The 23,492-nt window shown below is 61.3% G+C and overlaps 1 protein-coding gene across 2 annotated transcripts in view; it reads left to right on the top strand.

The window, feature by feature from the left end:
- ZBTB7C (zinc finger and BTB domain containing 7C) overlaps positions 1-14,726 on the top strand; it is a 327,045-nt gene extending 312,319 nt beyond the window's left edge. For both annotated transcript variants that reach the window (XM_055129538.1, XM_004616121.2), the window contains 2 exons: positions 2,374-3,609; positions 12,165-14,726. In XM_055129538.1, the coding sequence (XP_054985513.1) occupies positions 2,390-3,609; positions 12,165-12,819 (1,875 nt within the window). In that variant the 5' untranslated portion in view covers positions 2,374-2,389 and the 3' untranslated portion in view covers positions 12,820-14,726. The remainder of the gene's footprint in view (positions 1-2,373; positions 3,610-12,164) is intronic.
- The last annotated feature ends 8,766 nt before the right edge of the window (positions 14,727-23,492 follow it).

The following is a 23,492-nucleotide window of genomic DNA, read 5'->3' as shown; positions in this document are numbered from 1 at the left end:
GGGTCTACCGCGTGCAAGGCAAACGCCCTACCCGCTGTGCTATCACTCCAGCCCCCATAATTTTTAATGAATCACCATGAGATACAGACTTACAAACTCCCTCCGGGCACTGGTCAGTCTTGGTTACATTTGAATGTTGTTTGTTTTTTTTCTATTTATTTTTGGGGTTACACCCAGCGATGCTCAGGGGTTATTCCTGGCTCTGCACTCAGGAATCACTCCTGGCGGTGCTTGGGGGGACCCTGTGGGATGCCGGGGATTGAGCCTGGGTGGGCCGCAGCATGCAAGGCAGACACCCTACCCGCTGTGCTATCGCTCGGGCCCTCTTGGTTATGTTCGAATGGACCCTGGTTAAGAAGGTGACAGGCGGCAGATGGACAGCAGACTCAGATCTCGGTGTCCCTGCTCACTCTGCGTGTGAAGCAGCCCTTGGTGCCTCACTTATTCCATCTATAAAATGGGGGCTGGGGGGATAAAGGCCTCAACCCCCCTGGTTGTGAGCACCAACGACAGATGGTGGTCCTGAGGCCACGGTTAGGGCAGGACTCGGCCTGCAGAGGGCGGGTGCCAGCCCAGGTTGGCACAACACAGAGCTCAGAGCCTGCCCCGTGGGCTCAGAACATCAGGAGCAGGGAGGTGGGGGCTGAGGACATGGTGACCCGAGCCCCCAGCCCCTCCCTCACTACACCCCCATCAGCACCCGTTGCCCCGGCTGGGCTCTCTCGGGGCTGCCCACCCCCTAGAGGAGCTGCCCGGCCTTGAGTCCCCTCTGTTCACCCTGAGTTCCCAGCCCTCCACATGCCCATGGGACTCGGCTCTGGAGAACAGGAAAAGAGAAGAGCTTCCAGAAGGTTCTCCTCTGAGCTCCGGAGCTCTCTCTGCCTGTGGCTGAGTAGGGGGCTGGCATCCATCTGCTCATCCCTCACAGGCTCTCCGGCCATTGAGGGGGGCTCATCCAAGCCCCCCCAGAGCACAGTGACATGGTTTGTCAGTCGAGCAGAACCAAGCTCAGCAGGACCCCCGGAGCAGAGCTGGTCCGGCAGTCCGAGAACACATCTGCCCTCTGAGCGCAGGCCGTGTCCCCCCCGTCCACCCGTGCCCAGGCCTGCTGACCACCCAAGCCTCACTCCAGGGACACTTCCAGGAGTGCGCCCTGCTCCCCCCACGACGTGCTCACTGCCGGAGCCGGGTGACAGAGCTGGGAGCGAAGGCGGAGAGGGGATCAAGCGTTTCCCTGTCACTTGGTTTGGGGGCGACACCAGTGGTTACTCACAGCTTTGTGCTCAGGGCTCACTCCTGGTGCAGCTCCGGGGACCGTATGTGGTACTGGGGGTGGAACTGTGCAGAGCCAGTGCCTTACCTGGGGACGATCCCTCTGGCCCTTTTACTCAGCGTTTTAGGAAACCCCCGGATGGTCTCCCAGAGCTGTTTTGCACAGTTCCCCCTGTGTTGGGGGGTCCCGCTCCCCCCCCCAATGGTGCCGATGTCCATTTCCTGTGTAACACCAGTAGCTCACTGCGGCCTCGTTCCACGGACCCCTAGTGTCTCACGACAGGGCTAGAGCCCGGGACAAGCCCCAGGCTTGGATTCTCCTGGGGTCTCCCTCCCAGGAACGTCCCTTGGCAGATCTGTATCCTACTCTCCGAAAGACAGATGTCAGCCTGGCAGCCCTCCCCCGCCCCCCAGCACCCAGCACCCCCGTAACTTCCTCAAGTGCTTCCACGTGCTCTCTCGTTCCGTGAAGACAGCCATGCCCGAAACCCCAGGGGTCAGAACTGCCGTGTGCCAGTTGGACAGGGACAGACAGACACAACGCAGCCTGTAGTGGGAGCCAGTGCAAAAATATCGGTCTGTGACAGCTAACGGGGAATTTGGGAAATGCACCAAAGCATTTTCCCAGCCTCCACCCTGCGCCCCCAGAGAGCACCCCCCCCCAACACACACACACTTGGGTCCTGGCCCAGACCCGAGCACAGCCAGCACGGCCGCCGTTCCCGTGGCACCCCACGAGCCGCCAAGTTTGCTATGAGTCTCCGGGTGCGTGGTCCCCAAGTTCACAGAGATTAAACCCCAACTCCGTGCCTTCACTCCGCAGGAGACACCCCAGTTCCTGGGTCTTGGGACCTTAGGGCAGGAGGAACTCCACCATGTCCCTCCCGCCATCCGTGAGCCGGGCTCTCGACTGTTCGGGGTGCAGGGGAGCAGAGGGGGCGGAGAGTTTGGCTTCTTAGAAGAACGTTGCAAGCCCCCCTGTGCCGGGGCGGGCGCCATTTGCGCTAACCCTCCTTGTGGTGTGTGTGTGTGCGCGCGCGCGCGCGCGCGTGTGTGTGTGTGTGTGTGTGTGTGTGTGTGTGTGTGTGTGTGTCTCCGCAGGGCTCTGGCTGAGAACATGGCCAATGGCATCGACGAGCTCATCGGCATCCCCTTCCCCAACCACAGCAGCGAGGTGCTGTGCAGCTTGAACGAGCAGCGGCACGACGGGCTGCTGTGCGACGTGGTGCTGGTGGTGCGGGAGCAGGAGTACCGCACGCACCGCTCCGTGCTGGCCGCCTGCAGCAAGTACTTCAAGAAGCTCTTCACGGCCGGCACCCTGGGCAGCCAGCCCTACGTCTACGAGATCGACTTCGTGCAGCCCGAGGCGCTGGCCGCCATCCTGGAGTTCGCCTACACCTCCACGCTCACCATCACGGCCGCCAACGTCAAGCACATCCTCAACGCCGCCCGCCTGCTGGAGATCCCCTGCATCGTCAACGTGTGCCTGGAGATCATGGAGCCCGGCGGGGACGGGCCCGAGGAGGACGACAAGGAGGACGACGATGATGACGAGGAGGAGGACGAGGAGGACGAGGAGGAGGAGGAGGAGGAAGAAGAGGAGGAGGACGACGACGAGGAGGAGGAGGACGCGGAGGATTTTGCCGATCAGGAAAACTTACCTGACGCCCAGGATCTCAACTGCCACCCGAGCCCTTCCAGGACGGACCACCTCACCGACAAGCCCTACGCGGACCCTCCCCGGGACTTCCCCGACTCCTTCCCCGCGGGCAGCCCCGGGCCCCTGGGCGTGATCCGGGACTTCTCCATCGAGTCCCTGCTGCGGGAGAACCTGTACCCCAAGGCCAACCTCCCGGACAGGAGACCCTCCTTATCTCCGTTTGCCCCCGACTTCTTCCCGCACCTCTGGCCGGGGGACTTCGGTGCCTTTGCCCAGCTGCCCGAGCAGCCCGTGGACACTGGGCCCCTCGACCTGGTCATCAAGAACCGTAAGATCAAGGAGGAGGAGAAGGAGGAGCTGCCCCCGGCCCCCCCGCCGCCGTTCCCCAACGACTTCTTCAAGGACATGTTCCCCGAGCTGCCCGGGGGGCCGCTGGGCCCCATCAAGGCAGAGAACGACTACGGTGCCTATCTCAACTTCCTGAGTGCCACCCACCTGGGCGGCCTCTTCCCGCCCTGGCCGCTGGTGGAGGAGCGCAAGCTGAAGCCCAAGGCCTCGCAGCAGTGCCCCATCTGCCACAAGGTCATCATGGGGGCGGGAAAGCTGCCGCGGCACATGAGGACCCACACCGGGGAGAAGCCATACATGTGCAACATCTGCGAGGTCCGCTTCACCAGGTGCGTGGGCAACGGGGGGGTGGGCGGGGCCGGGGCCGGGTGCCGTGACGTCATTGCCCAGGCAGGGGCGGGGCCAAGTGACGTCAGGTCGCAGGCAGGACGGGGCAGGGTGGAGTGAGGGACCCGATTCCCGGGAGAGGTTACGCTGGGTCCCATGTGTGTGCCCCGTTCCTTGCCAAAGACTGCTGGCGTTCCCTAGAGCCTGACATCACACTCCTTTTAGAGCTAAAACATTTTCTCAAGTACCCTCTGGGGTGGACGGTTAGGGCAGAAAACAACAGGACAGTTCTGACTAAGGTCTATGGAAGGGGGAGCTTCTGTATACACTCATACGCACACAAACACACACACTCACACACATATACACACAAACACACAGTCACAAACATACACTCACACATACATGCACATACACACGTAACTCACACACATTCACACACTCACACATATACTCACACACATACACACACATTCACACACACATACACACACATAAACACACTCTCGCACGCACTCATGCACATGCTAAAACTCACACACATATACTCTCACACACATACACACTCACACACTTACATACATAAACACACTCTTGCACACACTCACACATATACACTTACACACATACTCATATGCACTCACATGCTAACACACATACACACACTCACATACATAAACACTCTCTTGCACACACACTTACAAACATACATACGTACACACTCACACACACTTACATACACACTCAGACACATGCAACTCACACATGCACACATACATATACATACACTCACACACACACCCATGCCCATACACACACACTGACACACTCATAGACAGACTCACATATTTGCGCACTCCTACACACATACACTCATACACACACACTCACACCCATACACACCCGTGTGTGCACTGGTGTGACTTTCTGTCCCCCCCCCCCGAGGACCCTTAGGTGCAGTGGGAGGGCTCCTGGGTAGTTATTCATTTATTTTGTTTGGGGGGAGTGGGCCCCCACAGCACGCAGGGCTCACTTCTGCCTTTGAGCTCAGGCATCACTGCTGGTGGGGCTCGGGGACCCTTTGCAGTGCCACGGGTCAAGTCCAGGTCAGCCGCGTGCGAGTGCCTCATCCCCTGTTCTCTCTCCGGCCCCTCTGCTGGTCCTCGGTGGAGCCCCTCCCCAGGGTGCTCTTTGGGGTCCTGAGTGGGAGCCAAGAGGTGCCGGTGCGCTGCCTGGTTCTGCCACTTGCTTTTGTCGCCATGGGGACAGGATGGCCCTGAGGACCTGGCCTCGCTAGGTTAGCCCCCCGCCCCCCGTAGTCACTGTCCCTGCCACATGTCCGCTTGGAGGGACCCCATGTCCCTGGCGGTGCTGACATCACCCACTGGGAGAGATCTCTGGGAACTGCCAGGCCGGCTCCTCTGGGGCCCGCAGCTTTGGCCGGGGACAGAGGGAGAGGCTGGCAGTCGCCTGCGTGTCAAGTTGGGACCATGCTTCGTGGCCGAGGGCGTCTCCTGGGGGCTGGCCACCCCCCTGAGGAGGGGGGGGGACATGGGCCGAGTTCAAGGACAGCATTTCTCCCCAGGCTGCTTCGGAGGACAGACGGGTCACTTCCGGGGTGGCCTAGGGGTCCCCTCCAGCTGCATGGGGGACCCCTCCTGCTGGGGAGAGGGTGGAGGCGGAACCCGAGGTTCGGGAAGGGGGCGGGCCCCAGAGCCGGCCAGCTGCGTGGCACCCCCTGCCCTGCAAAACCAACGCACAGCCCAGATCGTGGCCCAGCCGCCCAACGCTGCCCCCTCCCCTCTGCAGCCCCTCCTGAATTCACCCCGTCCCTGTGGCCCGGAGTTTGGCCGGAGCCTGCAGGCCAGGGAAGGCGGACAGGCCAGGCCAGCCCATCCGCCTCCACCAGGGACTCCGGGCCGGGGAATGGCTTCAGGGGCCAGCCCCCAAGCGGGACCGGAGCACAGCCTGCCCCCCGCACCTGTCCCCTTTGCAGAAGGCACACTCACCCCTGCCTCCTGCGCTTGCTTCTGCAGGGTGTGGTCAGGAGAGCACAGAGCCCTGCTGGCGCCCAGCCCCCTCCCTGCCCTCCCACACCCGCCATCCCATAGCCCTATTCTGAGTGTGAACAACAAAACCCTTTTAATTTTGAGGGGAGGTCTCCTTGGCAGTGCTCAGGGCTTGCTCGTGACTCTGTGCTCAAGGAGCACTCCCGGCGGGGCCAGGATGAAGCCAGATGGTCTGCACCTTTTTCGCCCCACCCCCTCTCTGTCTCCCGGCCCGTCTGAGAGGAGGCCTCCCCAACAGTGCTCAGGGGCCCAGACCCACCCCCAGTGACCAGCCCTGCAGATGGGTCAGACGGCTCGGTTCTCAGGCCCAGCAACCTCGCTCTCTGTCTCTGTGTGTGTCTCTGTCTCTGTCTTCATGTCTCTCTGTGTGTCTCTGTTTCTCTGTCTCTGTGTGTCTGTCTCCATCTCTTTTTTTGTCTCTGTGTGTCTCTGTCTCTGTGTGTGTCTCTATCTGTGTCTCTGTGTCTCTCTCTGTCTCTCTCTGTCTCTGTGTGTCTGTGTGTGTCTCCCTCTGTCTCGCTCTGTCTCTGTGTGTGTCTCTGCCTCTCTCTGTCTCTGTCTCTGTGTGTCTTTGTCTCTCTCTGTGTCTCTGTCTCTCTTTCTCCATCTGTCTCTGGTGTCTCTGTCTGTCTCTATGTCTCTGTCTGTCTGTCTCTGTCTCTCTGTCTCTGTCTCTGTCTCTCTCCCTGACTCTCAGCAGACACACCCCTGGCCCCCTGACCTCAGCGCCCTCTGTGAGCTGGTCTGGGCAGCGATGCTGCACGTCGTTAAGGAGAGTGACATCCCGGAAGCCTCCCTCCCTCCCTCCCTGCACATTCCTGGTGCTCACTGGGGCTGGCCTTGGAGCTGCACCTCCCACCCATGGCCAGCACAGCCCGGCTACTCCCTCGCCCCTGCCCCATCTCCCCCTGCTCAGCTGCACCCCCAGGCCAGTCTCCAGCGACCTCAGCGCCCGCCCTCAGCCCTCCCCCCTGTGCTCCCCTCCCCAAAGCAGCAAAACCCCTAGGCTGGAAGGTGGGGTCGCAGGGGAAGGGATTTCCCAGCCCGCTGGCCAAGGTGAGGTCACCTGTGCCCTCTGCCTGTCCACTGGGCAACCCCACCCCCTCCTGCACCTCGGCCCAGCTCCTGGACCCCCTCCCCCCCACCCCTGCCCTGCAGGTTTTGTTCTGGGGAGTGCCCTGTGACTGACCCCCATCCCTTTCCAGCCCAAGGACCCCTGGTGGCTGGTTTCCTGCAGGCAGCACTAAGGGGGGGGGGGGGGGGCGTGAGGCACGGCGTCCCCAGCAGGCCCCTTTTATGGGGTCTCGTCACACCGGCGTGCAGGGCTAAGCCATCCTCTTGGCCAGGTTCCTTCCCTCCCTGGAGCCCAGTCTCTCTTAGTCACGGCCGGTCGCCTCTGTCCTGCAGCCCACCCACCTGCCCCTCTTGGGGGAATACTGGAGAGCCCTCGTCCCCTGCAGGGCACGCCTCGGGGACTGGCCCTGGACTCACACGTGGACCCCCCCAGAATGTCCTGTTCTCATCCCCTCCTACTTGGGCAGCCACGGCGGAGGGGTCTGGGGGTCAAGCACTGCTGCTCGGTTCCCGGGGGGTGGGGGGACAGTGCAGTCTGGGGCCACAGCCAGTGACACCCCAGTGCCCCCCCCCTCCCCGGGTGCTGAGGGGTTTCTCAGGCCCCTCCCCCGGCTGTAGGCTGAGCCCTTCCCCCGCCACCTAGGTTCCTGCCCTGTGGGGCTGGGGTGCGGGCAGCCTGCAGGGGGTGCCCGAGAGCAGACTGGACAGTCTCCCTGGGGGAGGACCCCAGGCTGGCGGGGTCAGCACTGCAGCCCAGCCTGCCCAGCCCCGGGGAAGGCAGACAGCCTCTACCCCACTCCCGGGCGGCTCCTCCGGAGGGTCACACTGTCCCCGTCCCCAACCTCCGACCTCCCCCAGCCCCCCCACCCCAGACCCACTCTCTGCAAGCAGGCCCGGGGGCCGGCTGCTGGGCTGCTGCCTTTGCCGCCCCTTTGCGTTTTCTGGGTTTTGTTTTCAGCCCTCCCACCGCTGGCAGCTCTGGGGACCTTATTAAGATAATGTAATGTCATTAGCAGTGGCGGCAGGAAGAGAGTTTGTCTGAGACCATCAGGTTACCAAGAAGTCTGGTGACTGGTGCTGGGAAACATTAGCCCAGTGGGGAGTCTGCGCAGTGGCCGCCGCCCCGGGCGAGACCTGCAGCCCTTTCCTTACCCCCCCACCCCCCCATCCCCCACCCCGGGACTGAGCACGGCTCAGCCTTCCGGTCAGCACCTCGCCAAGCTGGAGGAAGGGGGTGCAGGGTAGGGCGTGGGGTGCCAGCCCTTGCAGATGGGGACAGACAGGAAGGAGACGGCAGATGGGGCGGGGGGGGGACCAGGAGAGATTTGGAGTCCAGGTTCCGAGAACCAGCCCTGTCCCAGGGGGCCTTTGGTGCGTGGCCACGGGCTCTGTAAGCATCCCCTGCACCTCCAGGCCACTGGGCGAGACACAAAAGCGTCCGGAGAGTTCTTCTCCGAGCCGGAGCCCTCGAACCCCAGGAGGAAGAAGGGAGAAAGTCGAGCCACCAGGCTCCAGGGGTCTCAGCTGCACGTGGCCCCGGGGACAGAGCCCCTGAGTGGGCAGCAGGAGCCCTGAGTTGGCACTGGCCTGGTCTGCCCCTTCACTGGCTATCTCCAGCCCATCCCGCAATGAGACCGGAAGGATTTTGTGATTCCACTTAGGCAGGAAAGTCCTGCACGCATTTCTCGGTGTCTCTTTGCCTCCCTCTCCTCCGGAGAACGACAGAAATGCCAACCTCCTCCTTCCTGTGCAGTGAGCCCTGTCCCTGCCCAGCTCCCGGCCTCGGGGACGGCGATGCAGACAGAGGCAGAGGGACCCTGAGACCGGTCTCCCTTGACCGGCTCTGTGTTCCTTGGGGAAACTGAGGTATTCAGGGGCACAGGAAGGTCTGTGGGGTTGGGATGAAGAATGAGGCCTGAGTGGACAGGGAAGGGTTTGAGGAGGACTGCCCTTGACTTTGACCTTGGAAGCCTGGAGCGAGTGGATGGAGGAGACATTTCTCACGGGGCAGTTTTGCAAAAATAAACTCAGGGCTAGGAGAGGTGCTTGGAAAGAGGGGGCTCACAGCCGGGAAAGCTGGAGCACGCAGGCCCACGCTGGCCCCAGTGGGACGCGGGGTCCAAACAGGACACACACAGAGGGGAAAGCCAGTTTCACCAGGGACCCGCCGGCACGCAGCTTGGCCTGAGGCGGGGCTGGCGGAGGGGGTTACACCAGCAAAGCTGGGGCTGGAGAGATGGGAGGTGCTTGCTCTGCATACAGCTGACCCTGGTTCCGTCCCCGGCACCCTATGCTGTGTTCCCCCAAGGCCCACCAGGAATGATCCCTGAGCACAGAACCAGGAGTAAGCCCTGAGGACCACCAGGTGTGGCCCCAAAACCAACATGAATAAGTATGCTTGGCTGAGGGTCTGAGATTGAGAGGATGAGGCATTTGCCTCTGACCCCGACTCTGTCCCTGGACCACGTGCCCCCCCCCCAAGCATCGCTGAGTGCGGCCCTAGGGGCCCCAGAACAGCGCAGAGCTGGCCCGTCTCCCCAGCACTGAATATTCAGGAATATTCATGGACTCCCCCGGCTGGACCCTCCAGCGGGGCTGAGACGTGCAGGGAGGGGTCTCCAGTTCTCCTGAGTAGCACTGGGGAGGCCCCAAGTCAATCAGGAAATAGGGCCTGCTAGAGAGACGGCACCCCCCTGGCATCGCGGTTATGGGGGTCCCGAACCTCGGGAGGGGCAGAAGATTGGCAAAGCACCCCAGGGGACGGGCCCACAGCCTTCTGGGTTAGCCCTGTTGCGTGGTGGACAGTGCACTGAGGAGATGCGCCTGTGGAGCGTGAGCTCACGCACCAGAGGCTCACGCGATTACATACATGTGTGCGGGCCAGGGAGAGGACACTGAACGCCTCTCTTGGCAGCGCTCACAGCACCGCACTGTCCACGCAAGTCACCAGGCTGCCCCCTTCCTGGGAGGGGCGAGCTGGCAGAGCTTGACCTTGACAGGCTTTCAAGGGCAAGTCAGGGCTTGTGGGGCAGCAGACCAGGGCGGCCCTGGAGGGAGGGAGGGGCCTTTGATCTTGGAGGAAAGTGCCCGAGACATCCCCCGGCTCAGCCTCAGGCCGGCTGCTCCATCGGCCAGATTCCTGCCTCCTCCACTGTCCTGTTCCTGGAGAAGCCGGGACGGGAGCTCGGGAAGCCAAGCAGCCAGCAGGGCTCCAGGGGAGACTGGCCCCGAGCCCCTGACCCCGTACAGCTGTTCACAGAACCCGGGCGTCAGAATGGGGCTGCCCAGGGAGGGAGGCTGAGGGCGAGGGCGAGTGCCAGCCCCTCGGGGCGCCCTGTGCACTCCCGGCAGGAGGAAGGGGACCCTCCCGGCTGGCTTCTGCCGCACACCTTGGGGTCCCCCAGGGGCCCTTCCAGGTGAAAGCTGGACTCAGCTGCAGGGAGCGGGGCAACCGGAAGCGTGAGGACAGGGCGGGATGGTGGGATGACACAGAGATCCAGAGAGACAAAGGTGGGTCACAGGAAGGCCAAAAGGAAGGGGGGAGGGGCTGGGCACCAGCTGCTTCCAGGGATGCACTCTCCCTCTTCCTGCCCTTCCTCCCCGCCCCTGCTCCCAGGTGCCCTCCAGCCTGCGTGGGAGCTCAGGCTCTGCCTCTACCAGGCTCGGTCTGGTCCTCCCCACCCTTGAACGTCCTTTTCTCGCCTGGCTGACCCCAAGGAACCAGGGAGAAATATGAGTGCCAGTGCGCCCTCTAGTGGCCGGGTCTACGGGAGACCCCGGGCGCCAGCTGTCGTGGGGTCACGCTCAGGGTTCCAGACCTCAGACCTCAGACCTCAGCCCAGAGTGACAGGTGGCCCCTCACCACCCCACCCCTGCGGACGGGAGGTGGGAGGCAGGGCAGAAAGGTGTGTCCAGCTGGATCCCTTGCCACTGGCTCTTCATAGAAACCACCAGCTGTGGATGTGCCTTTTAAGACCACCGGAGGAGGGCTGGGGAGATGACTCAAGGGGCTGGAGAGCAGGCTGTGCATGCCGGGGCCTCATGTTTGATCCTCATCACCACGTGGTCCCTGAGCATTGCCCAGGGAGCAATGCTTGAGCATCAACTGGGAGTAGCACCCAGCGGAACTTGTTCTCTCTCTGTCTCTCTCTCTCTCTCTTTCTCTCTCTCCCCTTTCCTCCCCCTCTCTCTTCTCTATCTTTCTTTCTTCCCTCTCTCCCTCTCTTTCTCTCTCTCTCTCTCTCTCTCTCTCTCTCTCTTTTTCTATCTCTCTTTCTATCTCTCTCTTCTCTCTTCCCTTTGATATTTTGGACCACAACCGGTGGTGCTGGGGGCCACTTAAAATACCAAAGGGAAAGAGACAGAGAGACAGAGAGACAGAGAGACAGACCACCGGGAGGTGTAATTGAACCTGGCCCAATTACCACTCCATTTCCCCCCATCAGCCCTGGACAGCAGGCCTGGATATCTAGCAGGGGCCTCCACTTAGCACAGAGAGGTTAGTTCACTTGCCTGAGGGCATCCAGCATGTCAGGGTGGGTCTGCAGCTGGAACGGGGGCTCCAGATCCTCAGAGGGAGCCTCACCTCCCCACCCCACCTCCCCTCCGAATAATGCCACTTAAACCCTGAAAAGCTCCGCCTAGATTAGGCTGCATTCTTGCTGCACCTGGCTCTTTGGTAAATCCCGGGATTGTCTGCAGACAAAGAGGGCTTGGGGTGAGGAACCACAGCACCGGAGACCTGGGCAAGGTGTGCCGAGGACAGGCGGACCTCAACAGCTCAGGGGCTGGGACAGGGGGACAGGAGGGGATAGGGGCGTGCCAGGAAAAAGGGGGTGGGGTGGGGGGAGGGGCCCGGCATGGAAAGAATAGGTCAAGAGCAGTCAGTATCAGCAGGGGTTGCCCACCCAGGGGCGCAGGGACGGGCTGCCGACCTGCACGGGGCCTCAGGGAGTCTATTTTCCAGGCTGGGAGGCCCTGGGGAAGGGCGTGAGGCCTGGTTACCCTGAGCTTATGAACGGCCCTGGCAGGGGGCGGGGCGGCCGTTTGGGATAGGGCCCCTGTCCAGGCCTCATGCAGGGGACTAGCCACAACTGTGTGGGACAGAGCCCAGGTTAGAAAGATTCCCCCCCTACCCCTCGGGGGGCTGGAGTGATAGCACAGCGGGTAGGGTGTTTGCCTTGCAGGCAGCTGACCCGGGTTCAATTCCCAGCATCCCATTGGGTCCCCCAGCACCACCAGGAGTAATTCCTGAGTGCAGAGCCAGGAGTAACCCCTGTGCGTCGCCGGGTGTGACCCAAAAAGCAAATAAATAAATAAATAAATAGAAAGAAAGAAAGACCCCCTTGGCCAGGCCCGGGTTTCCTGTGCTGGGTTTCAGCCCCGCGGGACTGACTCCGCGCTCTGCGTTGCAGGCAGGACAAGCTGAAAATCCACATGCGCAAGCACACGGGGGAGCGGCCCTACCTGTGCATCCACTGCAACGCCAAGTTCGTGCACAACTACGACCTCAAGAACCACATGCGCATCCACACGGGCGTGCGGCCCTACCAGTGCGAGTTCTGCTACAAGAGCTTCACGCGCTCCGACCACCTGCACCGCCACATCAAGCGCCAGAGCTGCCGCCTGGCGCGGCCCCGGCGCGGCCGCAAGCCCGCGGCCTGGAGGGCGGCCAGCCTGCTCTTCGGGCCGGCCGGCCCGGGCCCCGACAAGGCGGCCTTCGTCGTGCCCCCCGCCGCGCTGGGCGACGTGGGCGGCCACCTGGGCGGCGGCGCCGTGTGCCTGCCCGGGCCCAGCCCCGCCAAGCACTTCCTGGCGGCGCCCAAGGGCGCGCTGAGCCTGCAGGAGCTGGAGCGCCAGTTCGAGGAGACGCAGATGAAGCTGTTCGGCCACGCGCAGCTGGAGGCCGACGCGCACGCGGGGGGCCTGCTGGCCTTCGCGCTGGCCGAGAACGTGGCCGCCGCGCGGCCCTACTTCCCGCTGCCCGACCCCTGGGCCGCCGGCCTGGCCACGCTCCCCGGGCTCGCGGGCCTCAACCACGTGGCCTCCATGTCCGAAGCCAACAATTAGGGGAGGCACGGGGCAACCGGCCGCCCCGGGCCCGCGCCCCTCTCCACCAGCCAGGCCCCGATCTGTCCCCCTGAACTTTTTATTTCCAGTCACCGGGGAGAGACAGGGTGGAAATCTGCAGCATTGGTACTCCCCGGCCATCTTACCCGGGTCCCCCTCCCCAAAGGGTCTGGCCTCTCCAGGGCTCTCTCCTAGCCCACCACGCTCTCACTGGGCACCCCGGGGCCACTGAGCAGCCGTGGGGGCCAGGGAGGGAGCTGGCCCAGCCGGAGCCTGTTTGCTGGATTGGCCACTAGTGCCCCAATGGTGTGAATCCCGGACACTTATTCCGTCCCATTCCGCAGGGGCCCTCCTGGGAAAGCCCCTCGTTGACTGGGATGTTCCCCCGACTCAGGAGGGGGCCTCCAGAGGTGTAGACCCTCCTGCTGTCCCTCTGTCCTGTGACCTTGGCTGGGTCAGTTTTCCCCTGCTTTGGAGTGGGGCCGGCAAGCTCCTATCCCGACTCTCATCCCCCTGCCCCCTGGCCGGCCCGGCCCACTCACGGCGCTCTCCCAGAGGACACCCACTGGGCCCTGCGCCGTCCAGGGGGCCAGCCGGGCTCTCGGCAGCACTGGGGAGCCACAGGGCCCAACTGGACAGGGGACAGGGCTGGTGTGGGGGGTGGTGAGGGTTGGTCCGCAGCCTGCAGGCCATTTGGGGGAACCCCAAACCCTACTCTCCTCTCTGGGTATAGCTGAGCTCCTGGGTGGGGGGGACACCGCGTCCATTCACGGTACTGAGGTTCCTGGGACCCCTCGAAGGGCTGGTGAGTATCTCTTCACGTGGGCCTCCGCCTGCCCAGGACCCTCCGTCCAGCTTCCCCACTCTCAGTCGCTGTTGGCTCCCCCTGCTGTGTCCCTCTCTCCTCCCGCCACGGGCCCCAGGATGTGGGGGCCGCTCCGTCCCTGGGTCAGAGTTTCTTGCCGGGGGAGGGGGGTCTGAGAAGGAGGAGGCCCTGCTGGTGCCGCGCCTTCAGGGTCTTCTCTCCCCGCCCCTTTCTTGCGGAGTTTGGCCCTCAGTACCCCCAAAAGGAGAGCAGGTCCCATGGGCAGGGGGCCCGGGGCTGGTGGGAGCCCCAGACCCGGAGCTGTGGACACCTGGGCGCTGCCTCTCGCCTTGGCTTCCTGCTGGGCAAACACAGGAAAACAAAAAGGCCAGAGAAGACCACAGACTCGGGCGCCTGCTCCCGGGGAGAGACCCCTGACTCGGGGGCACCCCCAGCTCCATTCCAGTCCGGGGGCTCGCCCCGGGCCCCTCTGCCCTTCAGAAGTCATTTGCCCAGCCGCCGCCTCTGTCGTCCCTGTCTCGTGGCCAGCGTTTGTTTCCGGGACCCCACCTGCCGCCTTCCCCTCCCGACCAGGATGCAATCAGCCCTCCGAGCGGAAGAGGGGGAAGGAACACGTTGGAATCCAGCGGTGTTGGGGCTGGGTTTTATTTTGTAAAGGTTGTGACTTCTTATAAACCCGATTTTTCAGACGACTGGTTAGTTCTTTTCATTTTTCTCTTGGCTGCAATTTGGAGTTGTACATTGTAAAATATCCAAAGATGTTCAGTACTGTATGACCAGGAACTTGAAGCGAATGGGGTGGGGGTGGGGGAGAGGGCTGGTTGTGTTTTGTTTTGTTCCCTCTTATTTTTATTTTTCTCTCCGTGTTTCGATTTCCCTGTCTGTCTGTGGGAGGACTTTGGAATTTTTTCTATTTATAACTTTTTTTATGTGATTGCTTTATGTAAAATGACACTCAACAAAGTTTGCCTTAGTGATTCAAGGGACAATCTTCCATAACTTTGGTCGCACGCCGCATCCTGCCGAGAAAAACTCAGCTACTTTTTCTGGCCTATTTATTAAACAATATTAATTGACTTGATTAAATTATATCGAGAGTTGCACTTCTGTGAGAGGTGACCACCTGGTCCCAGTCTGTCCACATCCGAGGCCACATTCGCTTCAAATCACATCAAAGCCCCTTTTATAAAACTTGCACATCTTGAGCTCCTATGACATCATTTGGAGGTCAGTGTTTTGAGTGAAAGAAAGGTAGATTCTCTCAGTTCCCTGGTTGAGAGCGAGAGACCCCTCCCACCTTCGCATTTCAGCTGATAAGGGGGTGATTGTGTAGTGGTGGCAGGAAAAGTGGCCTTTCCCCCCTTAATGCAATTTCTGCATCTCAGCTCTGTTGGATCGAAAGTCTCTAGGCCTGAGTGAGTGCAAGTGCATGCATATGCACACGTGTGTGTGTGTGTGTGCATGCATGTGCTTTCATGTGTGTATACATGCTTGTGTGCGTGCATGTGCCTGTGCATGTGTGTGCATGAGCGTGTGTGTGCATATGTGTGTGTGAGCATGCATGTGCCTATGTATGTATGCATGAGTGCATGTGTGCGTATGTGTGTGTACAGGCAGACAGATATGCAGGGACTGGCCATGGTCAGTGAACTGGGAGCTTCTCAGTGTCGCTGACGGCCAGCAATGTCCACTCCTATCAGCAGCCCCGGCTGGCCGGGCCACCACGTTGGCCTCTGCCCCGTGTCCCTTGCTGGTGGGGTTGGATTGCGCCTCCCTCTGCACCTGACTGAGCCCCTTTCCCAGACTGCGGACATGAAATCCCGGGAGAGGTCAGGACCTGCCCCTGTCCACAGAGGAGTGTCCCCGCCAGGCTCCCAGAGCAGGGGACACGCCCTGGACGCTGCGCTTTCCGTGTGTCGGAGCGTATTAAACCGGTGCCCTTCTGTTTCCGCCTCCTGCAGCCTGGTGGCTCTTCTCCAGGGAGGGCCAGAACAAGGCTGGGCTCACACTGGCTTTCCCGCTGAGTCGCTTCCCACCCCGGTCCTCCTGGGCCTCTCCTCTGGGGACACTAAGAGTTCCTGCTCTCTCCCCAGGCACCGGCCAGCGCAGGGGCCTGGCTGGGGGAACGGGGCGGGCACTGAAGACTGAACGAGGAGCTGAAAGCTGTGTCCCCAGCACACCGGAAGCTCAGAGCTCGCTTGGCGTTCAGCCGCATCACAAACGCACTTGTCTTAACACGAAACAAATCTACCTTTGACTACTTCAGGTCAAAGCTCGTGCCTCTCCCCCAGATTCTTCAGTAAGGTCCACGTGGGGTGGCCCCAGCTCACGGCTGACCGCTTGGAGTGAACATGACCCAATGCAAGAAATAGCAGGCCGGCCACTGGGGCATTCTAGGGCCACAGGGTCCTTGTGAGGGCTGGGAGGCCACGGACAGTGTCCTCTAGGGCTTAGGGCCGTGGAGAAAGGGTCCGGAGCTGGATGCCCGAGTTCCCTATTCCTGGCTAGGGTATCCTCCAGCCCTGGTCTGCTCTGCCCACCCCACTGGGGGTGGGGATGGTGGGGGAGGGGCGGTGCTGGCAGGAAACTGTGCGGCAGAGGGAAGGAGCCAGGAAAAAGCAGGACGAGGTCCGGGAGGACAGACCCAAGAAATGGCACATCTTTGCCCACTGCAGAATTAAGGGGCGCCCCAGGGTGCCCACGCAGGGGCCTGGCGGACACGTCCACCCACTGGAACCTTGACTTCCGGAGGCCCACAGTGGTCTCAAAGAGGAACCGAGTGCTTCTCAGCTGCATCAACCTCTCAGGAGGGCCTGGGGGGTGCTAGCTGCAGGGAAGAACTTTCCAGAAGCTCCACTCAGAGCCTTCCATCTGATCAGTCTCATGATGAATCCACACCCCTGTGGTCCTGGAGAAAGGACTGGGGGGCAGGGGGCAGAGAGGGAAGCAGAGGGGGCATGCTGACATGCTGACGCTGCTAAGACCCTCAGTGCCCAGGTCAGGTAACAGGAGAGACGGGCTCTCTGCAAGAAAAGCTTGAGGGGGGCTGCAGTGATGCACTGGCAGGGGTGCCCTGAGGTCAGAGCGAAGCTTGCAGGGCGCAGACCCCCTGCCCTGTCGCCGAAACCTCTCCTGAGGCCAGCGGGGTCTCTAGTGGGGGAGGGGAGCACGTCGCAAATGGGGTTCTCCCCGCCACGCAAGACCTCCATGGACGCCAGGTGGGATTCGGGGTGGGGGGGCGTCTGCAGCCCCCTGGTTCTCCCTTAAAGGCATGTTCCGCTTCAGGAGCTCGGCTGGAGGTCGGGCGCATTCTGGAAGCAGGGGCACTCGTGCCAGCCAGGTGCCCTCCCTGGCACCTTCCCTGCCATCCTGGCTCCACACCCAGAGAAGGAGCGTGACTCGCAGGCGCCCCCTCCTGGCCCCTGCAGCCCCTGCACCTCCTCCAGCGTGGGCAGAAGGCGCCAGGCAGAGCTAGGCGAGGCCTCCAACAGCTAAAGGGGTGGCATTTTCGTAATGCCGTTGACCGCCAGGCCCTCTGCGCCCCTACTCCGCTTGGGGCTGGAGGGGAGGAGGATGCGGGGAGCCAGCACGGGCCCCACCTTGGCCGATGGAGGCAAACACGTGTTCCCAGAGATTCACAGGAGGGTGGTTCTCTGGGGCAGCCACTGTCAGATTGTTTCTTTTCCCTCCTGGCCACACCCTGGGCAGGGGCTGCTGTGACCTGAGGACCGCACCCCCTCTCCCCACAAACAGAGGCCTGGACATGGCCTGACACAAAACATCCCAGGGCCGCACGACTGGACAACCTGGAAACAGATCGCTTTATCTGCAGCCAGAGCACCACGCATAGGTGCGCGTGCACGCACACACACATGCACATGCACACATGTACATGCATGCACACACATGTACTCACATTTACATGTCCACGCACATGTGCACACGTATACATGCACACATGTATGCACATGCACACATGCACACCCACATGTATACACATGCATGTACACACATGTGCACTGCACACACGCACAAAAATGGACACATGCAGATATATGCACACAAATGCACACACATACACAAAGCACATGTATGCACACACATGTACACACAAGCACATGTGCACACACACAGTCTTCAGACAATGATCCACGACTGATGCCATCGCTCCCAGTAGCCACAGGAGACACAACACAGCACGAATGAGCCCCACAAGAGCCTCGTCCCCACAGAGTGTCTGCAACACACACTCCCCTTTCTTCCTCCTGCTTCCCTTGAACCATGAACCCAGACCCTGAGCACCAAAGCAAAAGAACGAAGAGGTTGCCCAAATAAGGAAAGGGGACAGATGGACTCAGATTCCTTCTCCGGTGCCTCTGGGAGCTGACAGGGCCTGAGCCCCCGGCACTCAGACATCCCCGCTCAGTCCAGTGGGGCCAATCAGAAACCCGCCCTCCTCGGATCAGGCAGGGCTGCAGTCGAACACCAGAGCCCACGGCAGGTGGCTGACGAGGGAAGGTGTTTGGCAAAGGAGATGAAAACTTCCACCCAACATCCGCGAGGGTCGCACACTGCACAGCTTACTAGGGAGGGGAGAATTGGGCTCCACCCAGCAGTGCTCAGGGGACCAAGTGGTACGAGACATTGAGAATCGAACCCAGGAAAGAAAGAGCCACAGCCCCATGCCTCCTGCACCCTTGTTGAAGGGGCCACATTCATACCTGAGGCAGAGGCAGTGACAAGCCAGCAGAGGGCAGTCACGCTGCCCGCCCCATCCCCACCTCGGACAGCCTTATTGACAAAGCCCATTTGCAAAATCAAGCCGGAATCCCGCAGCGGAGGTCTGATTGCTGCAGGCCCGTCCACCACCCTCCACCTTATTCTCTCCAGAAACCGTGCCTGGACTCCCCCCACCCCCCACCTCCCTCGCTCTCTGGGGAGAGCCTGATGGAGAAACTCAGCTTCCGGTGTTAACCTCCCCTCTCCGCCCTGGCCTGGACGTCAGCCCCGTGCTCAATGCCCCCACTCAGGACGGGTCTCCTTGGCTCAGCCAGTGTGGCCTGACTGGGCGTTAAAGTGCAAATGGTCCCTAACTTTCCTTTTCAACACTTCTCCCGCAGGAACCGCCCTGGGACGTGCAAGAGAATCATCTTGGTTCATGGCTGGAATGTTCCCAGGGGGAGCGTTTGCAGGGGAGGGAGGTGGCCCCTGGCAGAGTGGGGGGTCGGCCCACAGGGGCCCGGGGAGTGGGGGGTGGGTTTGGACTGAGGATTGGGAGGAACTGAGGGTAAGGCGTGAGCTACCTATGATGGACTAAGGGCGTAGCTCATGTATGAAGCCCCGGGTTCATCCCCTGCACTGAAAAAGTTAAGTGTGCGTTATGGAAAGTATTAAGTGATTTGTAAACTGGGAGGGGAACTGGGCAGCTTGTGCAAGGGAAGCATGTCTGCCATGTACCAGGCACCAGCACCTCCTGGTCTCCCCAGTACTGCTGGTGGGGGGAGGGGGACACTAAAGAAATAAATTAAAATTGCCAAACTGGAATACACTTTAAAAGAGAATGTCCAACCAATGAGAGAATCAAAAGACCAGAAGAGCAAAAGAGATGAGAGATAAAGGTATGACGAAATTATTGAAAAGATTTTATCAATATGTAACTAACATTCCATAAGAAGAAAAGAAAATATAAGTCAGAAATGAATGTTAAGAGATAATTATGAGAATGAGAGAAAGTCTTGGTGATCCAGAAAGGGATCGCACACACACACACACACACACACACACACACACACATACACACACACACACCCCTAGTTGCATTAGACTAACACTGGAATTGTTGGATTGTACAGTATCTCTATTTAAGAAAAAAAAAAGGGGGGATGCTGGAGCGATAGCACAGCGGGTAGGGCAATTGCCTTGCCCGCGGCCAACCCAGGTTCGAATTCCAGCATCCCATATGGTCCCCTGAGCACCGCCAGGAGTAATTCCTGAGTGCATGAGCCAGGAGTGACCCCTGTGCATCGCCGGGTGTGACCCAAAAAGCAAAAAAAAAGGGGGGGTTTGGGAAGATAGTATAGCAGATAGGGTGCTTGCCTTGCATGTGGCAGACCCAGGTTCAATCCCTAGGACCACATCTGGTGCCCCAAGCCCTGCCAGGAGTGATCCCTGAGTACAGACACTCCATCAGGAGTAAAGCCTGAGCACTGCTGGGTGTGGCCCCAAGGCAACAGGCAACAACAGCACAAACACACACACACACACACACAATCAGCAGTTGCCAGAGATGGGGATAAGGCTGAGAGTCCCCATAGAGTGAGAACCTGCCACTCTACCTGGCGGGAGGTCAAACAGTGCACCCCTGTGGGAGCAAACCCTAACAGGAGCAGGTCTGATGTGGTGAGGGCTGTGGGCTGAGCTGCTGTGTGTGTGTGTGTGTGTGTGTGTGTGTGTGTGTGTGTGTTGTGTGGTGGAGGGGTGCAGGAGGACAGTCTGCTCAGTGTTACTGGGAACTGAAAAACTGTTCTCAGAGGGTTTACAAAATAAGACGTCTCAAAATGGCCTGTGGACGTGAGCACGGGGACCGGGCGTGTGGCAGAGGCGCCCAGCCAGCACCCACTGAGCACTCCGGGCTCCCGGCCTTCTGGGGGACCCACGAGGACCGTGTAGGCATCGCTCTTTGTTTATTTCTGGTCGTGGGCCACACCCGGCAGTGCTCAGGGCTCACTCCTGGCTCTATGCTCAGGGATCCCTCCTGGAGGTCCTCGGGGACCCTCCATGGTGCCAGGGACGGAACCCGGAGGGTGGCCTGGCAGGCAAGCGCCCTCCCCGCTGCGCTATATCTCTGGCCTGTCAGGCATTTCTTCCCACCACTGAGAGGAAGACTTGGGAGAAAGTCACCTCTGAGGGTCACAGAGACAGCCTGGGGGCCAGGCCAGGGATCGGGGAGAGGGGCAGCTGAGAGGGGAAAGGAGGGCAAAGGGAAGGCGGGTCCAGGCCTGGTGCCTGGGGCAGAGGCAGGAGCTAAAAGGGACCTCCAGACTGGGGTGTGTGTGTGTGCCTGCATGCACATCTGTGCATGTGTGTATGTGCGTGCATGTGTGAACATGTGTGCGTTCCTGTGTATATGTGCATGTGAGTGTCTAGGCATATGTACATGCATATGCGAGCACATGTGTGCATGAATGTTTATGTGCATGTGTGTGTGCATGCGTGCGTCTGTGATTATGTGAGTGTGTGTGCGTGCGTATGTGTGTGCGTGTCTGCATGCAGGTGTGTATGTATGCATGTGTGCACATATGTGCACGTGTGTCTGCATGTGTGTGAGCGTGTGCATGTGTGTGCATGCGTGTGCACGTGTGCATTCCTGTGTATATGTGCATGTGAGTGTGTAGGTGTGTGCATGCATATTCAAGCGCATATGTGCATATCTGTAAATGCATGTTGATGTGCATGCATGTATGCGTGTATGTGCCTGTGAGTGTGTGTGAGGTGCATGTATATCTGTGTGTGCATGCGTGTGTGTGTGTGTGTGTGTGTGTGTGTGTGTGTGTGTAACGGTGGGTGGGCTGTGAGGGCTCAGCCTCCTCCCCAGGCAGCTGAGCGGGTTCTCAGCACACAGCCCCGATGAGTCCCAGCCCGCTGCGCCCCCGTGTGGCCGCCGCGCGCCCCTGCACGGCGCGGGGAACAAAGCCCGCGGCGGGGCGGGGACGCGGTTCCCGGGAGCGCGGCCCGGGGCGGCCGAGCGCTCCCGCTCTGCAGCGGGGGTTGCGGGCTGGGGAGGACCCCGGGAGGGCCGGGGGACCCCCGGCTCGAAGGAAAGCGTGGCTCTACACGGCTCAGAGGCGGGGACGGGGCGGGGAGGGGCGCGGGGAGACCACCCTCCCCACCCCTGAGCCCCGGGCGGAGTTTGGTGGGGAGAGAGGGAGGCGGGAAGAGAGCGGGGAGGGGTCGCGGGGAGACCACCCGCCCCATCCCTCAGCCCCGGCAGCGTCGGAGGGGCGCAAGGGAGCTCTGAAGGAGGCAGAGCAGAGCCCAGCGCCAGGGGGAGACGGAGGGGGCGCGCCCGGCCCGGTGTGGCCTGAAGTTGGCGGAGGTGCCCAGCCCCAACACTGAGGGCCGGCCCTGGGTGCCCCCCACCCACGCCCACCCCAGAGGTGTCCTTCGGGCCCCTGCCTTGGCTTGTCGGCGCCTCCTCCTGGCGGGCAGGAGTAACGCCACGCTCCCCCCTAAACGGAAACCCAGGGCCTTGGGGGGATGAAGCTGTGGAATGGGGCGAGCCCCGCGCGCCTTGGGGACCGCTTTGTGACCCCAGACTAGGCCTTAACCCCCTCCCGAAGCCCCGTGCTTGGTGGCCCAGGGCCTGAGCAGAAGGAACAAAGCCGCCCCCTCTGCAGCATCCAGCCCCGCTGCCCGCGCAGGACAGCCAGTCCCATACGCCCCCTGACCGGTCCCTCCTGCTCCCGTGCCTCGGGTCCCCTGGGGCGGCCGCGGGACCCCCTCCACCTCCCAAGGCCAGTTCCCAAAGAGAAGCCCGGGAGCCAATGGGGAGCAGCAGGAACTGGCCCCCGCAGGACGACCGGAGGGACCCAAAAGGATAGGCCCTTCCAGGTGGGGGCATGCCCAGGGCCCGCAGGCTCGTTCACAGAGCACCCAGCTGATTGCGTTTGCATCATGGGGGGGGGGGTGCTGATGGAGCCCCACCCACCGTGGACCAGACCGGGTGAGCACCCGCATCCTCCAGGACAGGGGCAGCGTGCCTACCGCATAGGTGCAGGGGGGTCTGTCTGCACCCACTGCCCCCCAGCGGCTAGTTTCACACTCCTCCTCTTCCCCCTCCTCCACCTCTTCCGTTTCCTGCACCTCCTCCTCCTCCTCCTCCTCCTCTACTCCTCCTCCCCCTCCTCTTCCCCCTCCTCCTCCTCTCCCTCCTCCTCCTCTACCCCTCCTCCTCCTCTTCCCCTTCCCCTCCTCCTCCCCCCTCCTCCTCCCCCCTCCTCCTCCTCTCCCTCCTCTTCCTCCTCTACCCCTCCTCCTCCACCTCTTCCTTTTCCTTCACCTCCTCCTCCTCCTCCCCCTCCCTCTCCTCCTCTCCCTCCCTCTCCTCCTCTCCTTCCTCTCCCTCCTCCTCTACCCCTCCTCCTCCACCTCTTCCTTTTCCTTCACCTTCACCTCCTCCTCCTCCTCCTCCTCCTCCCCTCTTCCTCCTCCTCTTCCTCATTTCCTTGAAACCATCACCCCATCTCAGCATGGTTCCCGCCATGGCTAAAGTTGGAGGTGAACCCCAGCTAAGATGTCATGATCAGCTGAGGAAACCCAGTTTCTGGGGTCGGTCCTCTCTGACCAGAGCCCCGCCCGGGAGCCCCGCCTGGGTGGCTGTGATGGACCAGATGGTAAATAGGAGCTGGGTCTCTTTGCAGGCTCCGCTGCCAGAGCACCAGCCTGGGCTGGAGAGAGAGAGCAGCGTGGATGAGGTGCAGCCGATGGGGCAGGCCAGGTGCCGATTAAACTTCATTTGCACGTGCAAGCAGCAAGCTGACATCAGCTCCCAGGCCCGGAGCGCCTGCCTGCTGTCCTAGACCCAGAAGGCGGGCGTCCTGGGCAGTGTGCAGAGTAGGAGGGGGAAGAACCTCTAGACTGGTCCCACAGTCCATGTGGCCAGGCCCAGCTTGTCCTCCCGTAAAGCTGGAGGCCATGGTGCGTGGTGAATCCGACGGAGAGGATGGCTCCCCACGAGGATGAGCGTGCTTCCAGAACCACCGCTTGGCTCCCTGGGGCACAAAGTGCCTGCGGCGAGCGCCCCCTAGTGGCTGAAACTGACCACTGCGGGCGGGAGGGTCAAGGGGCC

This window comes from Sorex araneus, chromosome 2, assembly GCF_027595985.1.
Source record: "Sorex araneus isolate mSorAra2 chromosome 2, mSorAra2.pri, whole genome shotgun sequence".
NCBI classification, from domain to species: Eukaryota; Metazoa; Chordata; class Mammalia; order Eulipotyphla; family Soricidae; genus Sorex; species Sorex araneus.
Note: the sequence above shows the minus strand (reverse complement) of the source record. Positions and strands in the feature narration are given on the sequence as shown.